General features: G+C 34.9%; 1 protein-coding gene across 5 annotated transcripts; it reads right to left on the bottom strand.

The window, feature by feature from the left end:
- Window positions 1-639: 639 nt before the first annotated feature.
- Window positions 640-22,586, bottom strand: LOC142613580 (heat stress transcription factor A-7a-like). Of its 5 annotated transcripts, XM_075785979.1 has the most exons (5): window positions 4,269-5,099; window positions 2,268-3,403; window positions 2,059-2,150; window positions 1,874-1,949; window positions 640-1,795 (listed from the first exon to the last, which is right to left on the bottom strand). In XM_075785979.1, the coding sequence occupies exons 1-2, from the start codon at window positions 4,566-4,568 to the stop codon at window positions 2,615-2,617; spliced, it is 1,089 nt and encodes a 362-aa protein (XP_075642094.1). In that variant the 5' UTR covers window positions 4,569-5,099; the 3' UTR covers window positions 640-1,795; window positions 1,874-1,949; window positions 2,059-2,150; window positions 2,268-2,614. The 5 variants fall into 5 exon arrangements, with proteins under 5 accessions (XP_075642094.1, XP_075642093.1, XP_075642091.1 ...); XM_075785978.1 differs by having other exon boundaries at window positions 1,874-2,150; XM_075785976.1 differs by having other exon boundaries at window positions 640-1,949.
- Between the last annotated feature and the right edge of the window lie 1,531 nt (window positions 22,587-24,117).

The raw sequence follows: 24,117 nt of genomic DNA, 5'->3' as shown, positions 1-24,117 counted from the left end.
TCTATAGGAAACTCTACCCCTCTAAATTTGTATTTGTTCGTAGTCATTAGTCTTATTGCCTAACGTACATGCATACAAACAATATTTACTTTTGATGTAAAGCTTGGAAGTTGGTAATAAGACCACTAAAACTTAAACTAGAACCTTGGGCAGTTATATATACTGCATATTGGTCTCAAACAATATTATTCTGGATTCATGATGATCATCTCAACTTGCATCTCCACAAAGGATAGAATCCAACTAATACCAACTTTTCTGAACACTTTACAGTTTCCACGTGTTTGCTATGTCACGTGTCTCTTTACATAGTGGTTGGTCAAAGTTTTTATTTTTATTTTTAGGAGAGGAGAAAGACAGGTCGTCGAACCCGTGACCCGGAAAACAAAAATGGATAAGTGCCATCAAACTAAAAGTATGATGAACTGGTGGTTGTGGTTGTCAAACCACTTGGGGTTATATATCCGTCCGTTCATAGCCAATACTTAGATTTCTATTGAGTTTCATCAAACTTCTCACAACTCTAGTTTTAGCAAGCTGACTGTCTAGGCACATAGCATGATTGTACTTAGATTTCTAATCCATATGTTCAGGTATAGACTGAACATAATCTAGTTCTGGGCCTTATGCAGCCCTCTGATGAACAAATGGGGTATATTAGCACACACTGCTACCCAGAAATCAATTGTACATGCAGCACATATATATAGAGTTAGGTACAGAAAACCAAGGATATATGACCACTTTTGTTACAAATCTCAACTTATAATAACTGCAGCATAAAGTCTCATTTATTACTTATAGAAATCTATATTGCAGACAATTATACTGCATTTTGTATGAGAGGCAGCAACAGCATTGTAGAAATAATCATAATCTGCACTTCAACCAAGTCATTCTACTTTTAGTACTCTTTCCTGTATTCATCTGGAGGACATCAACAAAAGGAATAAAATCATGAGGAACAAATTTTTTTGGTTATGGCATATATAACAATAGGTTACCCTTTGGGAGCCCATATTTTACTTTTAGCTCTCACTTCTTGTATTCATCTGGAGGACATAAACAAAATGAATAAAACCATGAGGAACAAATTTATTTGGTTATATATAACAATAGGTTACCCTTTGAGAGCCCACATTTTACTTTTAGCTCTCACTTCCTGTATTTATCTGGAGGACATTAACAAAATGAATAAAAACCATGAGGAACAAATTTGTTTGGTTATAGCATATAGAACAATAAATTACCCCTTGAGAGCCCGCATTTTACTTTTAGCTCTCACTTCCTGTATTCATCTGGAGGACATTAACAAAATGAATAAAACCATGCGGAACAAATTTGTTTGGTTATGGCACATATAACAATAGGTTACCCTTTGAGAGTCCACATTTTACTTTTAGCTCTCACTTCATGTATTCATCTGGAGGACATCAACAAAATGAACAAAACTATGAGGAACAAATTTGTTTGGTTATGGCATATATAACAATAGGTTACCCTTTGAGAGCCCACATTTTACTTTTAGCTTTCACTTCCTGTATTCATCTGGAGGACATTAACAAAATGAATTAAATCATGAGGAACAAATTTGTTTGGTTATGGCATATATAACAATAAGTTACCATTTGAGAGCCGACATTTACTTTTAGCTCTCACTCCTGTGTTCATCTGGAGTGCATCAATAAATGAATAAAATCATAAGAACAAATTCCTTTGGTTATGGCATAAAGAGTGCAATAGGTTACCCCTTGAGAGCCCACATTTAACTTTTAGCACTCACTCCTGTATTTATCTGGGGACATCAACAAAATGAATAAAGTCATGAGGAACAAATTTGGTTGGTTATGGCATAAAGAGGGCAATAGGTTACCACTTGAGAGCCCATAGCTGTTGGAAAAAGATTGATGAGAACCAAATTGCCATGACTTGGAAGAATCTACAAGGAACTACAAATGTAACATCAAGATATTCATCACCGACCAAATCTCTTTATCTTTCTAAAACAAAAAGGACAACCCAAAAACACAGAAATGTCAAACCGACAAAGATAACTACCAACTGCCACTTGGATTCAAAAGCAATATTCAGTTGTGGTTCTTGAAGCTTGCAGGTACACCTTTTTCCAATTTCAACAGCTACTGAACAATCTACATTAATTTGAGGCCAAGAATATATATTACAAGATGCAGATACAATAAATGAAATTTGATGCATCACCCACTCAATGATGGGTTTTTAAGGAGGTGAAAAATAAGGACAAGAACCTTGAGACAAACATCGTAGGAACCAAAGAATCTGTCCAAGCAATGCCTGCAACCTAACCAAGATAGAGCAAAATAAGAGGAAGGGATGCACAAGAACAAACAAGACAACAGGAATTAATAGAGGTTAGAAACAACAATAATTTCCATGGCTACACTGCTTGCTACTTCTCCTGCCCTGTAACTAGTAAGAAAAGCAGATCAATGTTATGGCCAATTGACGTTTGTAGAGACCCAAACTACACCAAATGAGACACTAACCAACTACTATCTAAAGCTACTTAGGAAAAGGTCATTATGGCAATCAACTGAAGAGGATGAATAGCAATGCACAAAAAGGTTCTGCTACTCTACTTTGGGCTTGAACCTAAGTAACCTATGCAATCAGCTAAGACATTAACATCTTCATCTTCACCTCCTTCTGCATCTAGTATGCGTAATTCTTCTTCAAAAGTCTCATTGAATAGCTCTTCCCAAAATCCCTCATCAAGTTCTTTATCTCCACTCTCCGGTGGCATTAGCTCTTCATTTCGTTCCTCTTGTACCTTTCTTGCCCCACCAAATCCTTGCATTTCCATTGCAAGTGCTTCAAACTCTGATACTTCAAAAACATAGTCCCCAAATTCAAGAGGTTCAAGTTTAATTTGGTTTGACCCTTCACCACCCCGGCTTGATTGGCCAACACCACTAACACCACTAGGTCCTTGATCAATAGGCCTCCTCCTTTTCTTAGTCATGGCTTCTTCTAGCTCCTTGCTCTTCCCCTTCTGTTGGACAAGCTGCTGGAGAAAGGTTGGGTTTTGCATTGCTCTAGCTAAGAAGGACATCATTTGTTGTTGCTTCTTTTCTGTCCCTTGTAGCCTTTGTTCCATTAATTGAAGGTATGCTCTAGTAGTCTGTTGCTGCTGTCTAAGCTTCACTAATTCCATCACTAGAACCTGCTTGTCAGGCCTCAAATGATCAATTCCTCCATCTAGTCCAAACCTGCCTAGCTCAACACAGGGACCAAGAGCTTGTTGTGGAGGAAAAGGTTGAGGAGGTGCCTTTCTTCTCTTAATGTTTCTTAGAAGATGTCTCTGGCCCCTTACAAAACCTTCATTGGCAAACTCCCATCTATCTGGATCAATCTTCCTAAATCCCTGCAACAATTAAATTCCACATTTAGTATTTCCATAAGCATATGAAAATTAAACCCCAATCAGATTGAAAATATCTTCTTCGTTGGTGACTCAGCCCATCAAACTTTTGAGTCAGACTATTATTTTCTATTTGGTCACCAAGATCAAATTTTTATGTGCTGCACATGCTAAGAGAGTAGAAACAGTATGCCAAATATAATATTTCTGACTTTTGGAACCAAGAAGAAATTAAGAAAGGTCCCTCATCCAGAGAGAACCATAGATTTCAAAATTTGAAAGTAGTAGTGGGAGTAAAATTGCAGCTTATAATGGGCTTATAATGGGAGATTATTAAATAACAGAAAGGGCATAAAAATGAACATTCTAGGTAATAAATATACCATTTGTTTTATGGTAAATGAAAGTATAACTAATTGAGATTCCATAACCCTTAAGAACAAGGTTTTATACCGAAAATAGTAACACTAATAAATAATGAACATCCAACCAATAGGACTTCTCAAGTTCTCATTTTTCAATGAGCATAAATGCTTAAAGATAAGTGACTTACAAGAACCAAGATAAAACAACCAAGCATTTATAGTAAGTACAGAGAGGGAGAAAAAAAAAAATCCCGAAACTGTGAGGAACCAGAGAGTGGAATAATTGAAAACAAGTTCAATAGACATTCTACCCAAAAGGACATCGCTATAGCTTTCGTTCAAATAACTTATATGGATGATAATTCACAGAAATTAAATCAAAATGTTCTTATCTTTTTTTATCTAATTGAAATGCTCTGTATCCTGTAAACATTTTAAACTCAGAACCAAGAAAAAAAAAAGGAGTACTGAAAATTTGATGATGAAGAGAAGAGAATACTTACGTAAGTGTTGAGCTGCCTAACAAAGCTTGAGAAATTGTTGTGCTTGAAGTGTTTTGGGAGGAGATTTGTGGAGAATGAATGAGGCTCCCACACAACAAAACTCGTACCTCCTCTGTTCCAAGAGACTATGTGATTGGTAGTTGGGTCATCCACCATGTCAAAGGTCTTGGTCAGGAATGGTGGTGGCCCTGTATCATGAAGCCCCTCCATTGGCTGTGGTGGTGGCATCATCGGCGGCCGCGGTGGCTGCGATGAACTTGATCCCAGGTACTTATCTTTAATTGGATACAATGGATTCATTGCTAAAAAAAATTGATTGCCTTTGATTGTTATAGCAAATTTGTTGCTTTTTAAATTTCCAAATCAAAACAGAGTCCAATGCAAATGCAAGATTGATTTTTTTGATCGAATTCCTGAAATCCCAGAAGGATCTTAATCAATAGGTTTGAAATATGCAAAGAAGAAGCTCAGGAAGAGTCCAAAGATGGAAATTTTAATTGGGTTTGTGTTAAAAAGCAAGAAGAAAAAAAGAGCTAACATAGTAATGTTAAGTTGCTGATACAGAGGAAACAGAGCTGAAAAAACTATAGCCTCAAATCCAGAAAAGTTATAAAGAAAATGAAAAAAAAGAGGATTTTGAAGCAGAACCCAAGTGAGAATCAGTGATGTAAATTGAACAATCTGAAAGAGTAAGTGATGGTAATGAATAAAAAGAGGAGGACAAAGTGGACCTCCATATATTTTTTTCTTGAGCAGAGACACTTACTCTGTTTCTTCTTGGGGAGGTAGTTTAGTCTGTTGACATGATTGTAACAAAGAAGCTGAAGAATTAAGTGTTTAAGGCTTTAAATAGAGTTAATGAGGCTAATTATGAAAATAAAAAAAATTTAGTGTTTATTAGAAAGTTCTAGACCTCTAGGGGTAGCAACTTGCAATTTTTTTATATTATAGGTAGGCCTATCTTCATTTAGCAAGTTGGGAGACAGAGAATGAGTGAGAGGAAGAGAGTGGTCCATACCTCATGGGAAAGTTCTGGAAGTTCTAGGATATTGGCAGGAAATAGTGATGGTGGAGAAATGGTGTGGGACTTGCACAATTAAAACAATGGATTTGATTGGCCCACTTGATTCATTAAATTTGATTGCTGGGACAATAGAAAGATAAGACCCCATTGTAAATGGGTAACCTTTCATTGGTGGGAGAAGAATAGAGAATAGACCCTATTTGTAATTGTGTGACGTTGTTTGGTAAAGAGAATAAGATAAACCCCATTTGTAATAGTTTGGGGGGATTTATTATTTTAGGTAACATCCCTCTTTTATGGAACATGAACTTTATAAGATTGGGATTTACTTTTATGTGAAATGGGTGCTATATATAATTGTTATATAAGATATTATCATCTTAATCTAAGAACATAATATTGTTTTTATTTTAAAAATTAAAATGGTTGACATGATAAATTTTATATAGTACATAATGAAATTGCATTAATAACAGACATAGGTAAAAATGATATTACTCTAATTATAATAGACCATATCAAAATTTATGAAAAAACACTATAAAAATATGTGAACTTTTAAACATTATTCATGATTGATGAACTTGGTCGATAAGAGAATAACATAGGCATTGTTTGTAATTTTGATTGGGTGACCTTTGACTGAAAGAATGAGACCCCATTTGACAGAGAGAGAGAGAGAGGGGTAATGGGTTACCTCATTTGGAAACCACTACTAGATTGAGTAGAAATCACAAATATGATAGATGGTTTTAGAGCTGTGAAGAGCGATTTGATTGATTGTTGAGGGGTAACTAAATTATAGGACACTAATATAGAAAAGAATATACGACTTAAGAGCATTCCCATTTGGTATTGCAAATGCTATATGTAAGAGAATTTTAGTATTAATGCACTAAACAAGCCAAATATCTGGACTTGTTAAAACCAACTATTGCAAAAAAATTTGTAATAGTGTTACCGTGCAATTCTATAGGTAGAATTGCATTATAGCTTAATTCTAAAAAAAAAACTAATATTTTATTTACTTTATCAATTCCTATCTCTCACCGCGTTTTGAGTTTTTGTTTTTATTCAAATTTTGAGATATATTATTTATTGTGTAGAAATATTATTTTAATGTGTTATATTGTAAAATAAAAGTTAAGATGCTGAGAGTATTATAAAATGATATGGTATAACTGATAAAATAATTTTTTAAAATAATAAAATATAATAAAATAGAATTTTGGGATGTAAATGCTCTTAACAGAAGATGATACATGTACAAATTAGTGTTAGGCTAATTAGATGAGCCAAGGTTATTGTGACATAAACACGTGTACTGCTTGATTTCACACATTCCTAATCAAATAAGGCACAGTAATCAATTGAAGCAAAATATCTTAACGGCCACATGTGGCAACCAACTAAATGACACATATGCATTAGGCAGCAAAAGTACTTTCACCTTTATTTTTACTCGTTTTTTCCCATGCACTTATTTCTTTATCTAAGATGCCAAAATATCTTGAAGAATATCATAAGAATACTCTTTGGTTACCTCTTTTATCTAGGTCGTGGCTTTCATATAAGCCGACATATGTATACTAATTTGATTTCCCAAGCGTGTTGAGTCTTAAGTAATCGTTAGGTATGTTACTCTTTCTTGTTTCCTAGTCATATAAAATAAATTGTACTAACTTTTTAGGGACACTAAAATATTATATAAAGATATACGTGGTGAAAACTTTAAGTGACACGGTGAAAAAAAAGTATGTAATTTTTTAAAAATTTATAATAATTTGATTTTCAAAACGTGTTGAATGTTAGTAATAGTTAGGTATGTCACTCTTTCTTGTTTCTTAATCATATAAAATAAACTGTATTAGGTTATATAGACACTAACAAATTATATACTTCATAAGAGGTATTTTATAAGCAATATACGTGGGGAAAATTCTAACTGACGCGTTAGTAAGTTTCTCGCAAAGTTGAGAAAAAGTGGGTAATTTTTGAAGTTGTGCTGAAGAGATGAAACTAGGTAATTTCGATTGGTGTGAAGTAGGGCAAAGAAGACTCCAAGTTGTTATTATAGAATTAAGACACTCCTCGCTCTTTCCCTCTCTCTTTCCGACAAGTTGCAATAATTTAATTCAATATTAGGTAAAAGAATATTATATATATTGCATTAAACTATGAAAATGATAAGAATAACACAAAAATGTCTCACTACTTCCCAGGCAAGTGGACCACATCTATTTTTAAATTATAAACCCACTGAAGATATTTACTATACAGCAATAGTTTATGATTTATCCAAGCAAATCTTCTACATTGTTCCGGAAGGTACTAGACTTAGTGGTTGGCCCAATAGTCACCATTTCCATATGTTATAGTGGTCGGCTGATTTGTTGGGTACTTAGTTTTTAAGTGAATGTTTTGGATTTGACTGAGAGCTCTTCACATTAAGCTCGAGCATCAATATTTTGAAAAAAATTCTCTTAGTTAGCGATTTATTCCCTATGAGTTCACTGTTGTAAACAATGGTTAGTCTTTAATTGAAAATTTTGAAGAAATATTGTGGAAAAAAAAAAAAACGTATACCCGTGAATATGCTTTTTTTTTTTGGGGGTAAGAACCGATGCAAAATGAAAGTAAGTGTACTATATCCAATTCCATTCATTGGTCTTAAAATAAATTGAAAAAAAAATGACGTGCATGGTGACTTGGAAATATTGTCTCGTAGTTGATGAATAAAAACCGTAGGTATTCCTCTATCCAATTACTAAGCGGCCTAAAAGCCTGTGCATTTGATCTTATCATCTATGATTCTATGTGATGATTAATTTTTCTATTTTAGGCGGTTCACCAGTCAAGTTGTAGTGTATAGTGACTTTTTTATTTTTCGAATTCCACATGTTAAAGCCAACTCGTAGTTGCATATAATACATCTCTTTCTCTCTTTTTGGTGTTAATAGTAACATGCCAACGTGGAATCTATATACCACTCGGATTTTAATATCCACCACTACACTTCACCTCCACCGTCACACCAGTGAAGAGTCATATATATGTTGGAGAATCTTTCAAATATTTAATATTTATTTAAAATTTTATTTTACATGATGTAAATATGTAATTAATTACATTATGAAAACTAAGAATGAACAACTAATGATTCATTTTAAGTTCGGTCCACTTCATCTATTCGGTTCGGTTTGGTTTACTGTAGTCTATTGCAGACTACTTTCGTCTATTACGGTAATTTTGGACCGTATGGTTTGTTTCCGTCAATTTAGTTCAAATCGGTCAATTTGGTTCACTTTGGTCTATTTTGGTCTTTGTTGGTCTAATTTGGTCCATACGGTCTACTTTTGTTTACTTATTCCATTATGTTAACTTCGATCTATTCAGTCTATTCTGTTCATTTTAGTCCATTTGGTCTATTTCAAATCACTTCAATACAATTTGGTGTACCTACTTAAGAATGAGAAAAGACAACTTTGGATTGTGAGTACTATCAATTATTTGAGTAAATTTCAATTGTAATTATATGATAAGTTTTGGTTGTCATAATAATCTCCTTAAGAAAATAAGAATTTGAATAATAAATTTGAAATTTGAAAATTTTAATTGTACTAAAAGAAATTAGGAAAATATATTGCATAATAAAAATAGTTCAAAGAATATGGACAGTTTCAAAAGAAGAATAATATCAATCAAAAATATCAAAAACGATAAAATTATATATTTGTAAAAATAGAGTGTTGGAAATTGATATTGTTTAATTTAGAAAGAACAAATTATATATAATAAAATTTAGAGAATAAATTATACATATTCAATATAAGTTTGTTACGAGTTTTGATTATCATGATAATATCTTTTAAGAGAATGAAGAATTTGAATAATTTATATAAATAAATTATATATATATATATATATATATATATATATATATATATATATATATATATATATATATATATATATATTGCTTGAAGGTATAATCAACCTCATGCAATTAATTTAAAAGTAATTACGTTAAAACAAATGAGTAACTGTTCTAAATATTGCATTTATATATACATAGTGTTCATGTTTAGAAAGACTTTTACTTATATTTAGCCAAATTGAGGCAAACTAAAATGCTAAATTAATTTGACTCAACAAAAGCATAGTAACAATAAATTTTATGCTTAAGATTTTAAATGTCATGAGTTTGAGATCTATATTTTTTTAATAAATTTGAATTTAGAATAAGTGCTTTCAACACAAATATTTCTTTTCATATTAGGTAAGTGCACAAAAATGGAGTGAAATGGTCCAAATAGACCAAAGTGGACATAAATAGACTGAATTGGACTAAATGGAACAAAGGGGACCGAATGGATAGAATAGGAACAAGGTGGACCGAATAAGACCAAAGTTGACTAAGTAGGACCGAATAAGATAGTGGACCAATGTGGACCGAATAGGACTAACAGAGACCGAATAAGAATGAATTGAAAGCCTAGGACCAAAGTGGACCGAATAGAAATAAATAGGGCTGAATGGACTGAACAGGATCAAATTGGACCGATCAAGATCGATGTGGACTGAATTGGACAGAAGTGAACCGAATGGAACCGAAGTGGACATAATAGACTAAATGGACCAAATAGGAATGAATAGGACCAAAGTAGACCAAAGAAGATAAAAATGGACTGAATAGAACCAATGTGGACCTAATAGGACTTTTTAAAAATATTTATCATTTTTATTGCATTTTTAGAGCTCATATTTCTAAATTCTAATGTCTATTTTGTTTGTATTATTTAACTAAAAACTAAATATTTTAGTCCAAATATAATAAATTCCATACTTTTTGTAATGACACAATTCAAATTCTCAATCTACAACTGAAAGGAAATGGGTTTGAAAGGCCTTTTTACAATAAATTTGTAAAGAGTGGGTTGGTAATCTAGATTTCAAGGATGGTTTGAATAACAAAGAAAGGAAACGGGCTCCGGGCCCAATGGCATGAAATAAAGAGTTATTTGTAAGAGTATGGCTGAAAGCTCTTCCTCGGACACAATCCGAGGATAGTTTACAATATTGCTTCCTAAGGTTGATTACAATTGTAGATTATCATATACTATTGTCTTTCTTTTTCACAGAAAAAGCCCACTCTTATTTCGAAGGTCTTTTCCTTTATTTATACTTCCTCTTTTTCTCTTTATCATCTTCCACCTCATGGTTGTAATGCTGGCTTTGGATACTTGTCCCATTAATTTTTCCCTAAAGTCCGCTGGGGTCAGGGACCAAGTTTCAAACCTCATGCTCAGGTCCCATCTTTCCATCTATGCAGTCAGTATATCAATTACAGAGCTTTTAATGTATGGGCGGTGGTAGCAGCTTTACCTTAGATATTCCACCGCTCTTTCTATTGTCCTCCACGTGTACCGTGTCTTCCCGTAGTCATAGGATTTCTTATAACATAGCCCGGGGACACTAAACCTCTCTTCCTATGACCTCGGCTTAACAAACCGAGGACAAATCTATTCCTCGGACGCAATCGGTCACTTGTTTATCACATCTTTACCTGGCATTTTCTTTATGAAGTACATTCATGTATTCCTAGATCATTTGATGTCCTCGGATTTGGGTTTTTAGCCCAAAAGACTTTGTTGGGCCATCCTTTGTATATTACTGGGCCTAATGCCCCTACACTTTTCAACACAAAAATTAAGAAAAAAAATGGAATTTTGAGCTAAACTTGAAGAGGAAACTTATATAAAGAATCAATTTAATACCCAATTAGTCCAAAATGGAACGAAGGGGACTAAAATTGACCGAGCGGACTGAGTAGACCTAATTGGACTAAATAGAAATTGTTTAATTTTTAGAAAGAGAACAAATTATACATTATATTACAATTATAAAATAATTAATTATTCTCATGCATTGCATGAATCTGCGACTAGTGTAATGTAAAGATTGAATCATAACGTGGAACGCACTAACTTAGGGTTCAGGTCTTACAAACACCATCTTTGGAGGACAACTTTCTGTTTCACTCTAGCTTGAAGGGTCATGACAGTTCCAATTGTTTCCTTTAAGGTTCTTTACAAAACAACAAAAGAACTTTATTGACCAAAAGAAAACGACTACTATGAGATAAGGTTAAGAGGAGAATAACATCTTTCACTTTGCTCAATCATGTGGGTACAACATATGGATGATTGTCTTTCTTTTTCTTAAAGAACTTCCTCCTCACCAAATCACCCTGAGGGCCTGAGTGGACATGGCAAAACGGGTCAAAATTTTCTGACCAGACCCAACCCGACTCGAAAAATACTTAATCCGAATCTGATTTTTTTTACCTGAAACAAAAATGGGTTGACTCGTGACTCGACCCGAGTTTTCCGAGTTTTTTGAGGGTCAACTCGACCCGACCCGAACCTGAATCACTTTTTTAAAACTTTTTTTTTTGGTAAAAAGAAAAAGTAAAATTAAGACAATAGTAGTTTAATTGTTTATTGTGAGCTTTAAGGAAACAATTGATACATTTACATATGCAAATTAATTGAAAGATAAAAGGTTGAGCATTCTGTAATGAGTAAAGCTTTTTAGATATCAAATAACAAAGTACATGCCAAGATAATATGGTTACAATAGAGTTAAAAATATAGATTTAAAATTGTAGACATGTGTGAGAAACATTTACAAGTATAAAAATAGTGAAGCCAAAGTATCAAATTAGCATAAATTATGAATGCTTAGACTTATTTTTTAACAATTTATGTCCAAAATAAACGGCTTTTCAAAATAAATTATGATATTTTCTAGAATGTGTGTTGCTTAACAATGATATGATATTCATAAAAGAGACCATGTATAAATAAGTAAGCAATCAAATTTTAATGTATATCTCAAATTAAAATAGAGTGCCAACCACAATTGATAATAGATTATAAAAATAATTTTTAAGATTGTAAATTTCTTATATGTTTTTATTCTTTATCACATGAGTTATCCAATAAGTCATTTGCAATTTTGTTTTATATTTCGGAATGTTGATATTGTGTAGAAATAAAACATGTGTATTTGTTTTACTTATGTTTGTGTTATTTTGTTTTAGATAGTAATGTTAGGATTTGTATAATTTTAAAATTATTGAATAAGTATTAATAAGTTTAACTGAATTCATTCTTGATATAAGTGGTGAAGTCAAAATAATGCATTTAACATCAAATAATTTGTTGCATAACTTCCAAATGACAAATACATGTTTTATTTATATAAAAAAAAATTCATGTGAAAAATACGGATCAACCCGACCCGACCCGCAACTCGGTTGACCCGAACCCATCTTTAACCCGCTTAAGATGACCCGTTTTGACCCGTGACCCGTTTGACCCGACTTGAACCCGCCCCGATTAACCCGTTTTGCCATGTCTAGGCCTGAGTTTGTGAATGTTAATCACTGGACAAGAATATTGTGACACTTAGTATGTAATATGGAATGCATGAAATTTAAAATTGTACAAGGAGGAACCTTAATGAGAAGTTTTTGTCATACACGTACATAACCTGAAAATTATTCATTTAAATACCTAGTTATTTATCACAAAAAATTGATACAGATTCATTATTAATTAGACACGACATGCCAATTTATAGGCTCTATAAAACTTAATTTCCTAGTTATTTATTACAAAAATTTGATACAGATTCATTATTAGACACAACATGCCAATTTATAGGATATATAAAACTTAATTTGCAAAATAAATTTTCCCCAGTAGATTATACTATCAAACAAGAGCTTTAATTTGACTAGGAAAAAAGTCTTCCCAGGAAAGAAAAGGAACCTAATGTTTAGAAACGTAAAATATAAAAATCATGCTTTAAGGATTCATGATCATGCATAATGCATGTGAAGCATATGTAATTCAAAGTTCTATGGAACAAAGCCTTTATGAGAGTTTCTTAACTTAACGTGGCACACACTGACACAGTGCATAACTTATTATGATCCGATTAGCAAAAAAGAAAAAAAACTTGTTAAGATCCAAGTCTTGTGAACACCATATTGGAGGACAATTCTCCACTTCATCCAAATCAGAAGGTTCATGATAGTTCTAATTACTTTCTTTGACGAGGTGCGCCTTACAATTTCTGATAATGGCTGTACTAATCTTGATTTTATTTTCAGTAAATTCTTAATTTAAAATTGCAAAGCAATTTAAGAAAATATTTGAATTAAACAAAAACAACCTATGTGTTACTGTGTAATCTGCAAAGTCCAACTATCGCAACTAAGATAATATTAGACGTCCTTAAATTTGAAGAGGTCAAGTTCTAACCCCTTGAGTTCTATGAATATTGATTGCTAATACCTCATCTTTCAGCTTGGCCACATGCAGAGATTATTTTGTATTTTGTTGCTCCAATATGTATAGTACGACAACTCCAGAGGCGGATCTCTAGGATCTTTGTTATCCTAGGTTAATTCGTACTTTATTTTAAAGGCAATTCATTAAAAGAGAAAGAATACAGTTCATGAAAAAAAAAAAAAAAAAAAAAAGCTAACATGGGCCATGGGCCATGGGCCCAACGGCCAAGTTGTGGGCTAGTACATTTGCTTATCTGTGAACAAAACAACAATCTCAAAAGGATAAGTACGCTAAATCCTAAGAATGTCCAAAATATTAGGACATATGTGGTTTATTTGTGAAGAATTTATGTCCTTTTTTTATATAATTGACTAATATATTGATAAAACGCATTTTACTTGCATTTGGATAGATTTAGGATGTTTTAATATTTCAAGAAACCTTGTTTCAAGACCATGTGTTAAAGTCATGTAAGTCTGTTCAAGAAACAAGTTGAAGAAGTGTCTGTCATTAAAACTCGACAGCTTCATCTATCAAGTTTTAATAAGCTGTTCCAGCCCCGATGCTCGACAGCATCTCGACACCTCTAGCTGTCGAGGTTTAAGAAAAAGAGTTTTTTAGATCTGTTTTGATTCCAATCCGTGGGTATGTCTTTGGGTCTTCTTTTCTCATAACCCTAAACATATAAAAGGATTATTTTAAGGGCCATCAAAGCAAGCACAAGTGTGCGCAAGCATTGAGCAAATTTGTGACCGGAGACAAAGTTTGCCCTAGTTCATCTCTTTATGAAGAAGCTGCTGTATCTTTGCACCGTAGGGTTTTGTAACCAAACATTTTCTTGTTCTTTATTGCGAGGATGAACTAAAGAATTTTGCAGCCAACATCTTTCTCAAGTTGGTGATTGAAGGCGTACTAGAATCCGCGCAATTGGTTAGTCACGTACTGGGAGCTGTGCATCAAAAAGAGAGATTGTCACTACAGAACAAGTCCAATTGGGTATTGTGGTAAGGATTCAACTGTAGGTTGGTATAAGGTACTGAGATTCCTTTACTTGTAATTGCTTGTTGTGATAATAGTAGATTCTCGAGAGTAGTATCCTTAAAATCAGCCGGTGGGGTTTTTGCCTTGGAGGTTTTCCCCATTCGTAAACAAATCACCGTGTCAATTTATTTTCTGCTGCACTTTAGTTTATTGGTGATTTGTTTGTGCTACCATGCGTTTGCATGTTAAATTGGTTAATTAATTAAACTTGGCTAATTAATTCATCACAAGAAGTCAATACGTTTTTGGCCTATCACAAAATAATTGTAGTACAAGATAAATGAGGGATAAATCAGAATCATAAGGGGCTGTTTGATTTTTTTTTTTCATCACTCCTCACTCAATTTTCGTCACTCATCACTCATCACTTAAAATACCCTAACTCCCTACATCCTACCCGTTTGGACACTGTTTTCAGTTCATATCACTCAAATATTTCAACCTTTTTGTGGGACCCATACTTGATCACCAAGTCAGACATTTCTTCTGTGGGACCCACTCTTCTTAAAACCACCAAACACAAGTCAAAAATAAACTGCAATGCCACCCTAAAAATAAAAAATCTCTCTGCCTCTTCTTCTTCTTATCTCTCTCTCTCTCTCTCTCTGGTTTGTGGTCCAATACAGCCACAATAGCAGCAATGGCAACATCCACAGCGGTGAAAAGAAAAAAAAAAAAATCAAGGACCTGCGCGCTGCCAATCCCCGTCACCCAGCGCACCGCCGAGCCACCGTCACCGAGTGTGCTGCCAAAACGTGAAGGCTTATCGCCAAGTCCAGATTCGGCTTGCTGTCATCTCCACTGGAGCACTGTTCGAACGACTTCGAAGCCCCAGAGTGCATAGTCGAGGGCCTTGTTCAGTCCCTCACCGGAGGCGATAGTGTTGTGCGTAAGCTCGGTAGTCGTCTCGGAAGCGGAGAGGCGGGTTTGGAGTTCGAAATAGAGTTTAGGGGTTCAGATCTTTGTTGGGTCAGAGTTTGGGCCTGGGCTTGGTCAGAGTTTCAGGGACGGAGATTCAGAACGGTGTAGTTTCGGGTGGAGTTTTAACAGAGACAAGGCCTGATATGCTTGGATTTGGGAATGGAGATGAGTTTATGTGGGTTAGGTCTTGGATTTGGGAATGGAGATGAGTTTCTGTGGGTTGGGTTTTTGGTGTGGAGAAGGAAAAAGCTGTTGGTGGGCATTGTGAAAAGCTGAGCCGAACTTGACAAGGCACTGACTGTGGGTCTCTCATTGTGTATTTAATTACGAAAATGCCATTAGAAATAGAGTTTTGGAAACCGAAAACACCTAAAATGTATTTTCAGTTTTCATAACTTATCACTCAAAAATCAAATAATTGAGTGATGGAAATAAAAATAAGAAACACAGCCAAACAAGCTTTCTTAGAGTAAGTCCCACTTATTTTGACTTATGGGTGATGAAAACAAAATTATGAATGATAGAAATATAAAATCCAAACAGCCATAAACATCTTCGATGATACATTTCTATCACCCTAAAATATAATATGTAGTGAAGCTTTAAGTTGGGTTAGAGAAGTAGGAGACAGGCTTCGGCTTTAGCCTTTAGTCTAGGCTGGATGAGCGGTAGATTCTTTGGCATTGATTGCTACAAAAAATCCTTACAAACTGTATCAATAGAGCAGTGATCTTGTCTAATAGTAGTATCAAAATTAATTTTGTAGCTTTTTTTTTTTTTGTTGTTGGGAATCCTGGAAGCTGCATCTTAAAAAAAAAAAAAAAATCTGAAGATGAAAACTCCCTGTTGATCCAATCTTTAAAAAAAAAAATTATTATTTTAATGCTTGTAGTGTATCAGAGTATAAATGAAGCTAATAGAATTAGTAGCAAGAGCAGAGGAGAAGCTAGCAAGATCAGTGGCCATAACAGTGATCACAGTGCAGACACATCAATAGCAGAGCATAGACAAAACGACAACAATGAGAAGTAGTTTCTATACGGCATGTAGTTTAGTGTAGTTAGATATTTACTTAAGTGACAACACGTGTGATAGGTTGTTAATTCTGTTTTGGTTAGTTATTTTGCTTTCACACTTGTACAGATTAGTATAAATATAGCTTCTGTAATCACTTTTATTTTCAATGAGAATATTCAGTTTTAATTCTCTGTTTTGTGATATGGTATCAAAGCAAATTCCCAAATTCCTGTAGGGCTTTGTTTTGTTCCTTTTTCAGTTTTCTTTTCCAATTTTCCCGAGAAAATCTCTCTGTTTCTTGAGAAAATTGTGCTTCTTGAGAAAATTTTTCTTCGTGTCTGTGAGAGATTTCTTCTTTGTTTGCCAATTATGGTTTCCGCTGCAAATACAAATGGTTCTACAGATGCTTCAACGTCTGTGACTCAACCTCCTTCCACACAAGATTCTCCAATGGACGACCCTCTGTTTTTACATCATGCAGAAAATCCAAGTCTGGTTCTTGTCACACAGCCTTTGATAGGTGGAGAAAATTATGCAGCTTGGGCTCGTGCAGTGAGAAAAGCTTTACTCACCAAGAACAAATTAGGGTTTATTGATGGGACTCTGACTCTCTCATCACCATTGGTATCTACTCCTTCGAATGTGCAAGCTTGGATAAGGTGTGACAACATGGTTGGCACATGGTTAACCAATTCAGTCTCACCAAAGTTACAAGCAAGCATCATTTATGAAGACACTACTCTGGAAATTTGGAATGACTTGAAGAATCGTTTTGCTCAGACTAATGGACCTAGAATCTTCAATCTTCAAAAGGACATTGCAGAGCTTCACCAAGGTGAGATGTCTGTTACTGATTTCTTTACTCAATTGAAGGTATTTTGGGATCAATTGCAAAACCTTAGTCCATTTCCTTCATGTACTTGTGGTAAATGTGTTTGCAATATTAATAAGAGGCTTCTTGATCTACAAGTGAGAGGTACGTGATAAAATTTTTAATGGGATTGAATGATTCTTTCTCCCGAGTTCGATCTCAAAGTCTTGCTTATGGATCCTATCCCATCTCTTAGTAAGGTGTACTCCTTGTTAATTCAAGAAGAGACACGAGATCAGTCCCTAATGCCTCTGTTGCTAAGGTTGATTCTACCTTGCTCTAGCTGCTAAATTGTTCAATGAACAACTTGGTCCAAATCTTGGTAATTCTGGTGGCAAAGGGAAAGAGAGACCAACTTGTACTTTCGGTGGCAAGAGTGGTCAACCAGTCGATAAGTGTTATAAAAAGCATGGTTTTCCACCTGGGTGCAAGTTCAAGAACAGACCTCCTCTGGCGCATCAAGTTTCTTCAGATGTATTGTCCACAACTTCCCCATTTTGCATCACCGAGTCTGTTTTACTCTGAGCAATGCCAGCAGCTTCTTGCTTTGTTTGGGGCTTCCAATTCATCTCTTGTAGCAACTTCAGCTTCACCCAAGGAGAGTCCAATGGCAAATGTAGCATCATCTTCTGCATCTATTGGTGTTCCAATGTCAGGTATTGACTTATCTCATAGTGTTTTCTCAGCCCAAGTAGTGAATAGAAGGGCTTATGACAAACAAACTTGGGTGTTAGATACTGGAGCTACTGACCATTTTGTTTGTTCAATGGATATGTTGACCTCAATTACTGCTACCATGCAGTCTTTGGTTCACTTGCCCAATGGGGAATCAGCTCAAGTTACTCACATTGGAACTGTTGTTCTTTCTTCTTCACTTACCCTTTATAATGTTCTTTGTGTCCCATCTTTTAGTTTTAACTTGCTATCTGTTAGCTCACTTACACTTTCTCAGCCTTATTGTCTTGTTTTCCTCTCCACTTATTGTTTTATTCAGGACCTTTTATCTTGGAAAACGATTGGGGTGGGCAAAGGGTACATTGATGGGTTGTACTTGTTGCAATGTGATACTCTCCAGGCACATCTCTTCTTCTTCACTTGCAGGACTACTTAATCAATCACAAGTTTCATGCTGCTACTAATCCTCCTTTCTGCGGCCACTTCAGCTCCAAGTTCCTCTTCTTCTCATCTTTGGCATGCAAGATTAGGTCATCCTTCTGATCTCAAGCTTAGACTTTTAGGTCCTCATATACCTTCTTTACAGTCTCCTTGTAATAAGACTTGTCAAGTCTGTCCTATGGCCAAACTTAAAAGATTACCTTTTCCTTTCAATAATAACATTAGTGCTTGTGCTTGTGCTTTTGATTTGGTTCATATGGATGTGTGGGGTCCTTATTCTGTTCCCACTCTAGATGGTTTCAAATATTTCTTAACAATTGTTGATGATGCAACCCGTGCCACTTGGTTATTCTTAATGAAATCTAAATCTGATGTCAGATCCTTGTTTCAATCTTTTTACACTATGGTTGTTACTCAATTTGGCCACAACATCAAATCCATTAGAACTGATAATGCCAAAGACCCTTCTAGGTCTGTTAAAAGACCCTCTTATCTGCAGGAGTTCCATTGCAATCAAGTTGCTGCTGATCAGCCTATGCATTCATCTCATTCAGGTACTTCCCATCCCATTTCTGCTCATGTTTCTTATCACCACCTCTCTCCTTCATATAAGACATTTTGTTGTGCTATTTCCTCTTTAGTTGAACCCCAATTTTACTACCAAGTACGTATGCGAACCCCGTGGCAAGCTGCCATGAGCTGTGAAATAGGACTCTTGAGGCCAATAATACTTGGACTTTGACCCCTTTACCTGCTGGTAAGAAGCCCATTGGCTGCAAATGGGTCTATAAAATCAAATATAAAGCTGATGGTTCAGTAGAGAGATACAAGGCTAGATTGGTGGCTAAGGGCTTCACTCAAAAGGAGGGTGTTGATTACTTTGAGACCTTTTCTCCAGTAGCTAAAATGGTGTCTGTCAAGGTTCTTATGCCGGTGTTTGCCATCAAAGGTTGATTTTTGAGTCAACTAGATGTGAATAATGCCTTCCTCCATGGGGATTTGGATGAGGAAGTGTATATGGCTCTTCCACAGGGGTTTCACAGCCAGGGGGAGGTAGTTTGTAAGCTAAACAAATCTTTGTATGGGCTTAAGCAAGCCTCTAGGCAGTGGTTTGCCAAATTTTCAAATACTTTGCTTCAGCTTGGTTTCATTCAGTCCAAGGCTGATTACTCATTGTTTACCAGAAGACATGGTGACATTTTTATGGTTCTTTTGGTCTATGTAGATGATGTGTTAATAGCTTGCAATGACAAAGCTGAAGTAGACAGGTTTAAGGTCATGTTAGATGAGAAGTTTAAGCTTAAGGACTTGGGTGACTTGAAATATTTTCTTGGCTTGGAGGTTGCCAGGTCAGACAAAGGAATTGCCCTTTGTCAAAGGAAGTATACCCTTGAATTACTAAATGATGCTGGACTGCTTGGCTGTAAGTGTGCTAAAACACCCATGGAGCATAGTCTGAAGTTAAGCAGGTTTGAAGGAGAAGAGCTCAAGGATCCTAGTCATTACAGAAGACTTGTGGGCAGACTCTTGTACTTAACTATTACAAGACCTGATGTAACCTTTGCTGTCCACAGACTCAGTCAATTCATGGCCAAGCCTAGAAGACCTCATCTGGATGCAGCATATAGGGTGTTGCAGTATTTGAAAGGAGAACCAGGCAAAGGTCTTATGTTCTCTTCTAGTACAGATTTACATTTAAAAGGATTTGCGGATGCGGATTGGGCATGTCCCACGATACTAGGAGATTCGTATTTGGCTATAGCATTTTCATTGGTGATTCTTTAGTGTCTTGGAAGTCCAAGAAGCAATCTACAGTTTCAAGGTCTTCAGCAGAAGCAGAGTACAGGTCCATGGCTGTAGCAACGTGTGAAATAGTGTGGATCTTATATTTCCTTAAGGACATAGGAGTGAATCATGACAAAGAAGCCTTGCTATTCTGTGACAGTCAAGCTGCACTTCACATTGGATCTAATCCAGTTTTTCATGAGCGAACAAAACACATAGAGATAGACTGCCATGTGGTGAGGGACAAGGTCTTAGAGAAGGTGATTAAGTTGAATCATGTTAGGACTAATTGTCAATTGGCTGACTTGCTTACCAAAGCCTTAAGTTTCAATCAATTCTCAAGTCTCATTTGCAAAATGGGAATGCTTAACATTCATACACCAGCTGCTCTTGAGGGGGAGTATCAGAGTATAAATGAAGCTAATAGAATTAGTAGCAAGAGCAGAGGAGAAGCTAGCAAGATCAGAGGCCATAACAGTGATCACAGTGCAGACACATCAATAGCAGAGCATAGACAAAACGACAACAATGAGAAGTAGTTTCTATACGACATGTAGTTTAGTGTAGTTAGATATTTACTTAAGTGACAACACGTGTGATAGGTTGTTAATTCTGTTTTGGTTAGTTATTTTGCTTTCACACTTGTACAGATTAGTATAAATATAGCTTCTGTAATCACTTTTATTTTCAATGAGAATATTCAGTTTTAATTCTCTGTTTTGTGATATAGTGGAAAAGGTAGTTGGTGTAGTTATTTTTTATTATTTTAATAAGTAGTTTATATTATTTTAAACGAAATAGTAAGAAAATATAATTTTGATATTTAGTGTATGGTAAATAAGTTATTAAAATTGATAAAGTAACTTTTTGAAATGTTAAGTACTAAAATTTTTATAAACTTTGATGGGAATACTCTATGGCAGTCCCAAGCAACCAAATGACACTGGAAGACCTTTTTATTTATTTTATTTTTATTATTTGAATAGCCAAACTGATATTGATCAAGAGGACTTGAGTTCTTGATGAACCAAGTTCTTCACTCCTAAGCCATCCGATTTGGTCACAAAATATATATACCTGCATAAAGAATAAATTTTGTGGTCTCCTTTCAATCCAATCCAAGATTAAGAACTGGATAAAGAATCATTTCAATGTTACAAGTTAAATCTTGTTTTTAATTAAACTTTCATTAATAAGTGTGAGTTTTATAAATTAAATAAGATCATGGTGAATGCATGTGTGGGATTTCTTGAAGCTATGTGTGGTATTTTATGAATGTAAGAGTACAGAAAATAAAAATCTTGGGAGTCAGTGGGGGCATGTATAGTATATTAGCCCATGCACCTGTCAATTTCAAAGCAAGAGTGAAAGAAGAGAAATATAACTATATATGTATAAAAGTATTAAAGAATTCTCTTACTCTTCCCTCTCTATTCTCTTTTCCTTTGTTTGCTTTGTGAATGTGAGCCACCTTCTTTGAGTGGTGTGTGAAGTGAGGAAAGGCCCACCAATCTTTCGAACATTCAACCCATTGGTGGATTAGCTGGTAGGCTGTAGCGAAGTTGAGATTCCATAGGGACAGGGACCAAATTTGAACTACAAAAAGCCCGAAACTGTGAGGAACCAGAGGGTGGAATAATTGAAAACAAGTTCAATAGACATTTTAACCAAAAGGACATCGCTATAGCTTTCATTCAAATAACTTATATGGATGATAAATGATAATTCACAAAGAAATTAAATCAAAATGTTCTTATGTTTTTTATCTAATTGAAATGCTCTGTATCCTGTAAACATTTTAAACTCAGAACCAAGAAAAAAAAAGAGTATTGAAAATTTGATGATGAAGAGAAGAGAATACTTACATAAGTGTTGAGCTGCCTAACAAAGCTTGAGAAATTGTTGTGCTTGAAGTGTTTTGGGAGGGGATTTGTGGAGAATGAATGAGGATCCCACACAACAAAGCTGGCACCTCCTCTGTTCCAAGAGACTATGTGATTGGTAGTTGGGTCATCCACCATGTCATAGGTCTTGGTCAGGAATGGTGGTGGCCCTGTATCATGAAGCCCCTCCATTGGCTGTGGTGGTGGCATCATCGGCGGCCGCGGCGGCTGCGATGAACTTGATCCGAGATACTCTTCTTTAATTGGATACAATGGATTCATTGCTAAAAAAAATTGATTGCCTTTGATTGTTATAGCAATTTTGTTACTTTTTAAATTTCCAAATCAAAACAGAGTCCAATGCAAATGCAAGATTGATTTTTTTTTTGGATCAAATTTCCTGAAATCCCAGAAGGATCTTAATCAATAGGTTTGAAATATGCAAAGAAAAAGCTTAGGAAGAGTCCAAAGATGGAAATTTTAATTGGGTTTGTGTTAAAAAGCAAGAAGAATAAAAGAGCTAAAATAGTAATGTTAAGTTGCTGATACAGAGGAAACAGAGCTGAAAAAACTATAGCCTTAAATCCAGAAAAGTTATAAAGAAAATGAAAAAAAAAGAGGATTTTGAAGCAGAACCCAAGTGAGAATCAGTGATATAAATTGGAAATTCTGAAAGAGTAAGTGATGGTAAAGAATAAAAAGAGGAGGACAAAGTGAACCTTCAGATTTTTCTTCTTGAGCAGAGACACTTACTCTGTTTTCTTCTTGGGGAGGTAGTTTAGTCTGTTGACATGAAGTAGATTTAATTGTCACAAAGAATCTAAAGAATTAGGTGTTTAAGGCTTTAAACAGAGTTAATGAGGCTAATTATAAAAATAAAAAAGTTACTATATATTAGAAAGTTCTAGACCTCTAGGAGTAGCAACTTGCAATTTTTTATATTTTAGGTAGGCCTTTCTTCATTTGGCAAGTTGGGGGGACAAAGAATGAATGAGAGGAAGAGAGTGGTCCATACCTCATGGGAAAGTTGTGGATGTTCAAGGGGGGTAAGGATATTGGCAGGAAATGGTGATGGTGGAGAAATGGTGTGGGGCTTGCACAATTAAAACAATGGATTTGATTGACACACTTGCTTCATTGAATTTGATTGGTGGGACAATAGCAAGATAGACCCCATTTGTAATTGGGTGACCTTTAATTGGTGGGAGAACAATAGAGATATGGACCCCATTTGTAATTGGGTGACGTTGTTTGGTAAAGAGAATAAGATAAACCCCATTTGTAATAGTTTTGTTTGGGGGGGGGGGGGGGGACTTATTATTTTAGGCAATATCCTTGGTTTATAGTTATATGGAACATGAACCTTATAAGTGTGGGATCTACTTCTATAACATGGGTAATGTATGTAACTATTATATAGGATATTATCACCTAAATCTAAGAATATAATTTTTTTTAAAATCATAATTATTGACATGATAAATTGTATATAGTACATAATGAAATTATGCTAATAACGGACGTAAGTGAAAATGATATTACTCCAATTATAATAGACCATATCAAAATTTATGAAAAAACACTATAAAAAAAATATGAACTTTTTAACATTATTCGTGATTGGATGAACTCGATCGATAAGAGAATAAGATAAACTTTGTTTATAATTGATTGGGTGACCTTTGATAATGAGACCTCACTTGAGAGAGAGAGAGAGAGGGCGGAAATGGGTTACCACATTTGGAAACTACTACTAGATTGAGCAGAAATCACAAATATAATAGAGGATTTTGGAGCTGTGAAGAGCATTTTGATTGATTAGTGGGGG

The sequence above is a fragment of the Castanea sativa genome, chromosome 10, assembly GCF_040712315.1.
Source record: "Castanea sativa cultivar Marrone di Chiusa Pesio chromosome 10, ASM4071231v1".
Lineage (NCBI taxonomy): Eukaryota > Viridiplantae > Streptophyta > Magnoliopsida > Fagales > Fagaceae > Castanea > Castanea sativa.
Note: the sequence above shows the minus strand (reverse complement) of the source record. Positions and strands in the feature narration are given on the sequence as shown.

Bases quoted from the DNA above. Each gene is read 5' to 3' on its own strand.
- LOC142613580 (XM_075785977.1), bottom strand. From the start codon at position 22,571: ATGAATCCATTGTATCCAATTAAAGAAGAGTATCTCGGATCAAGTTCA. The intron at 3,404-22,271 runs GTAAGTATTCTC...TAATTGTTGCAG, and splicing joins TTAGGCAGCTCAACACTTAT to GGATTTAGGAAGATTGATCC.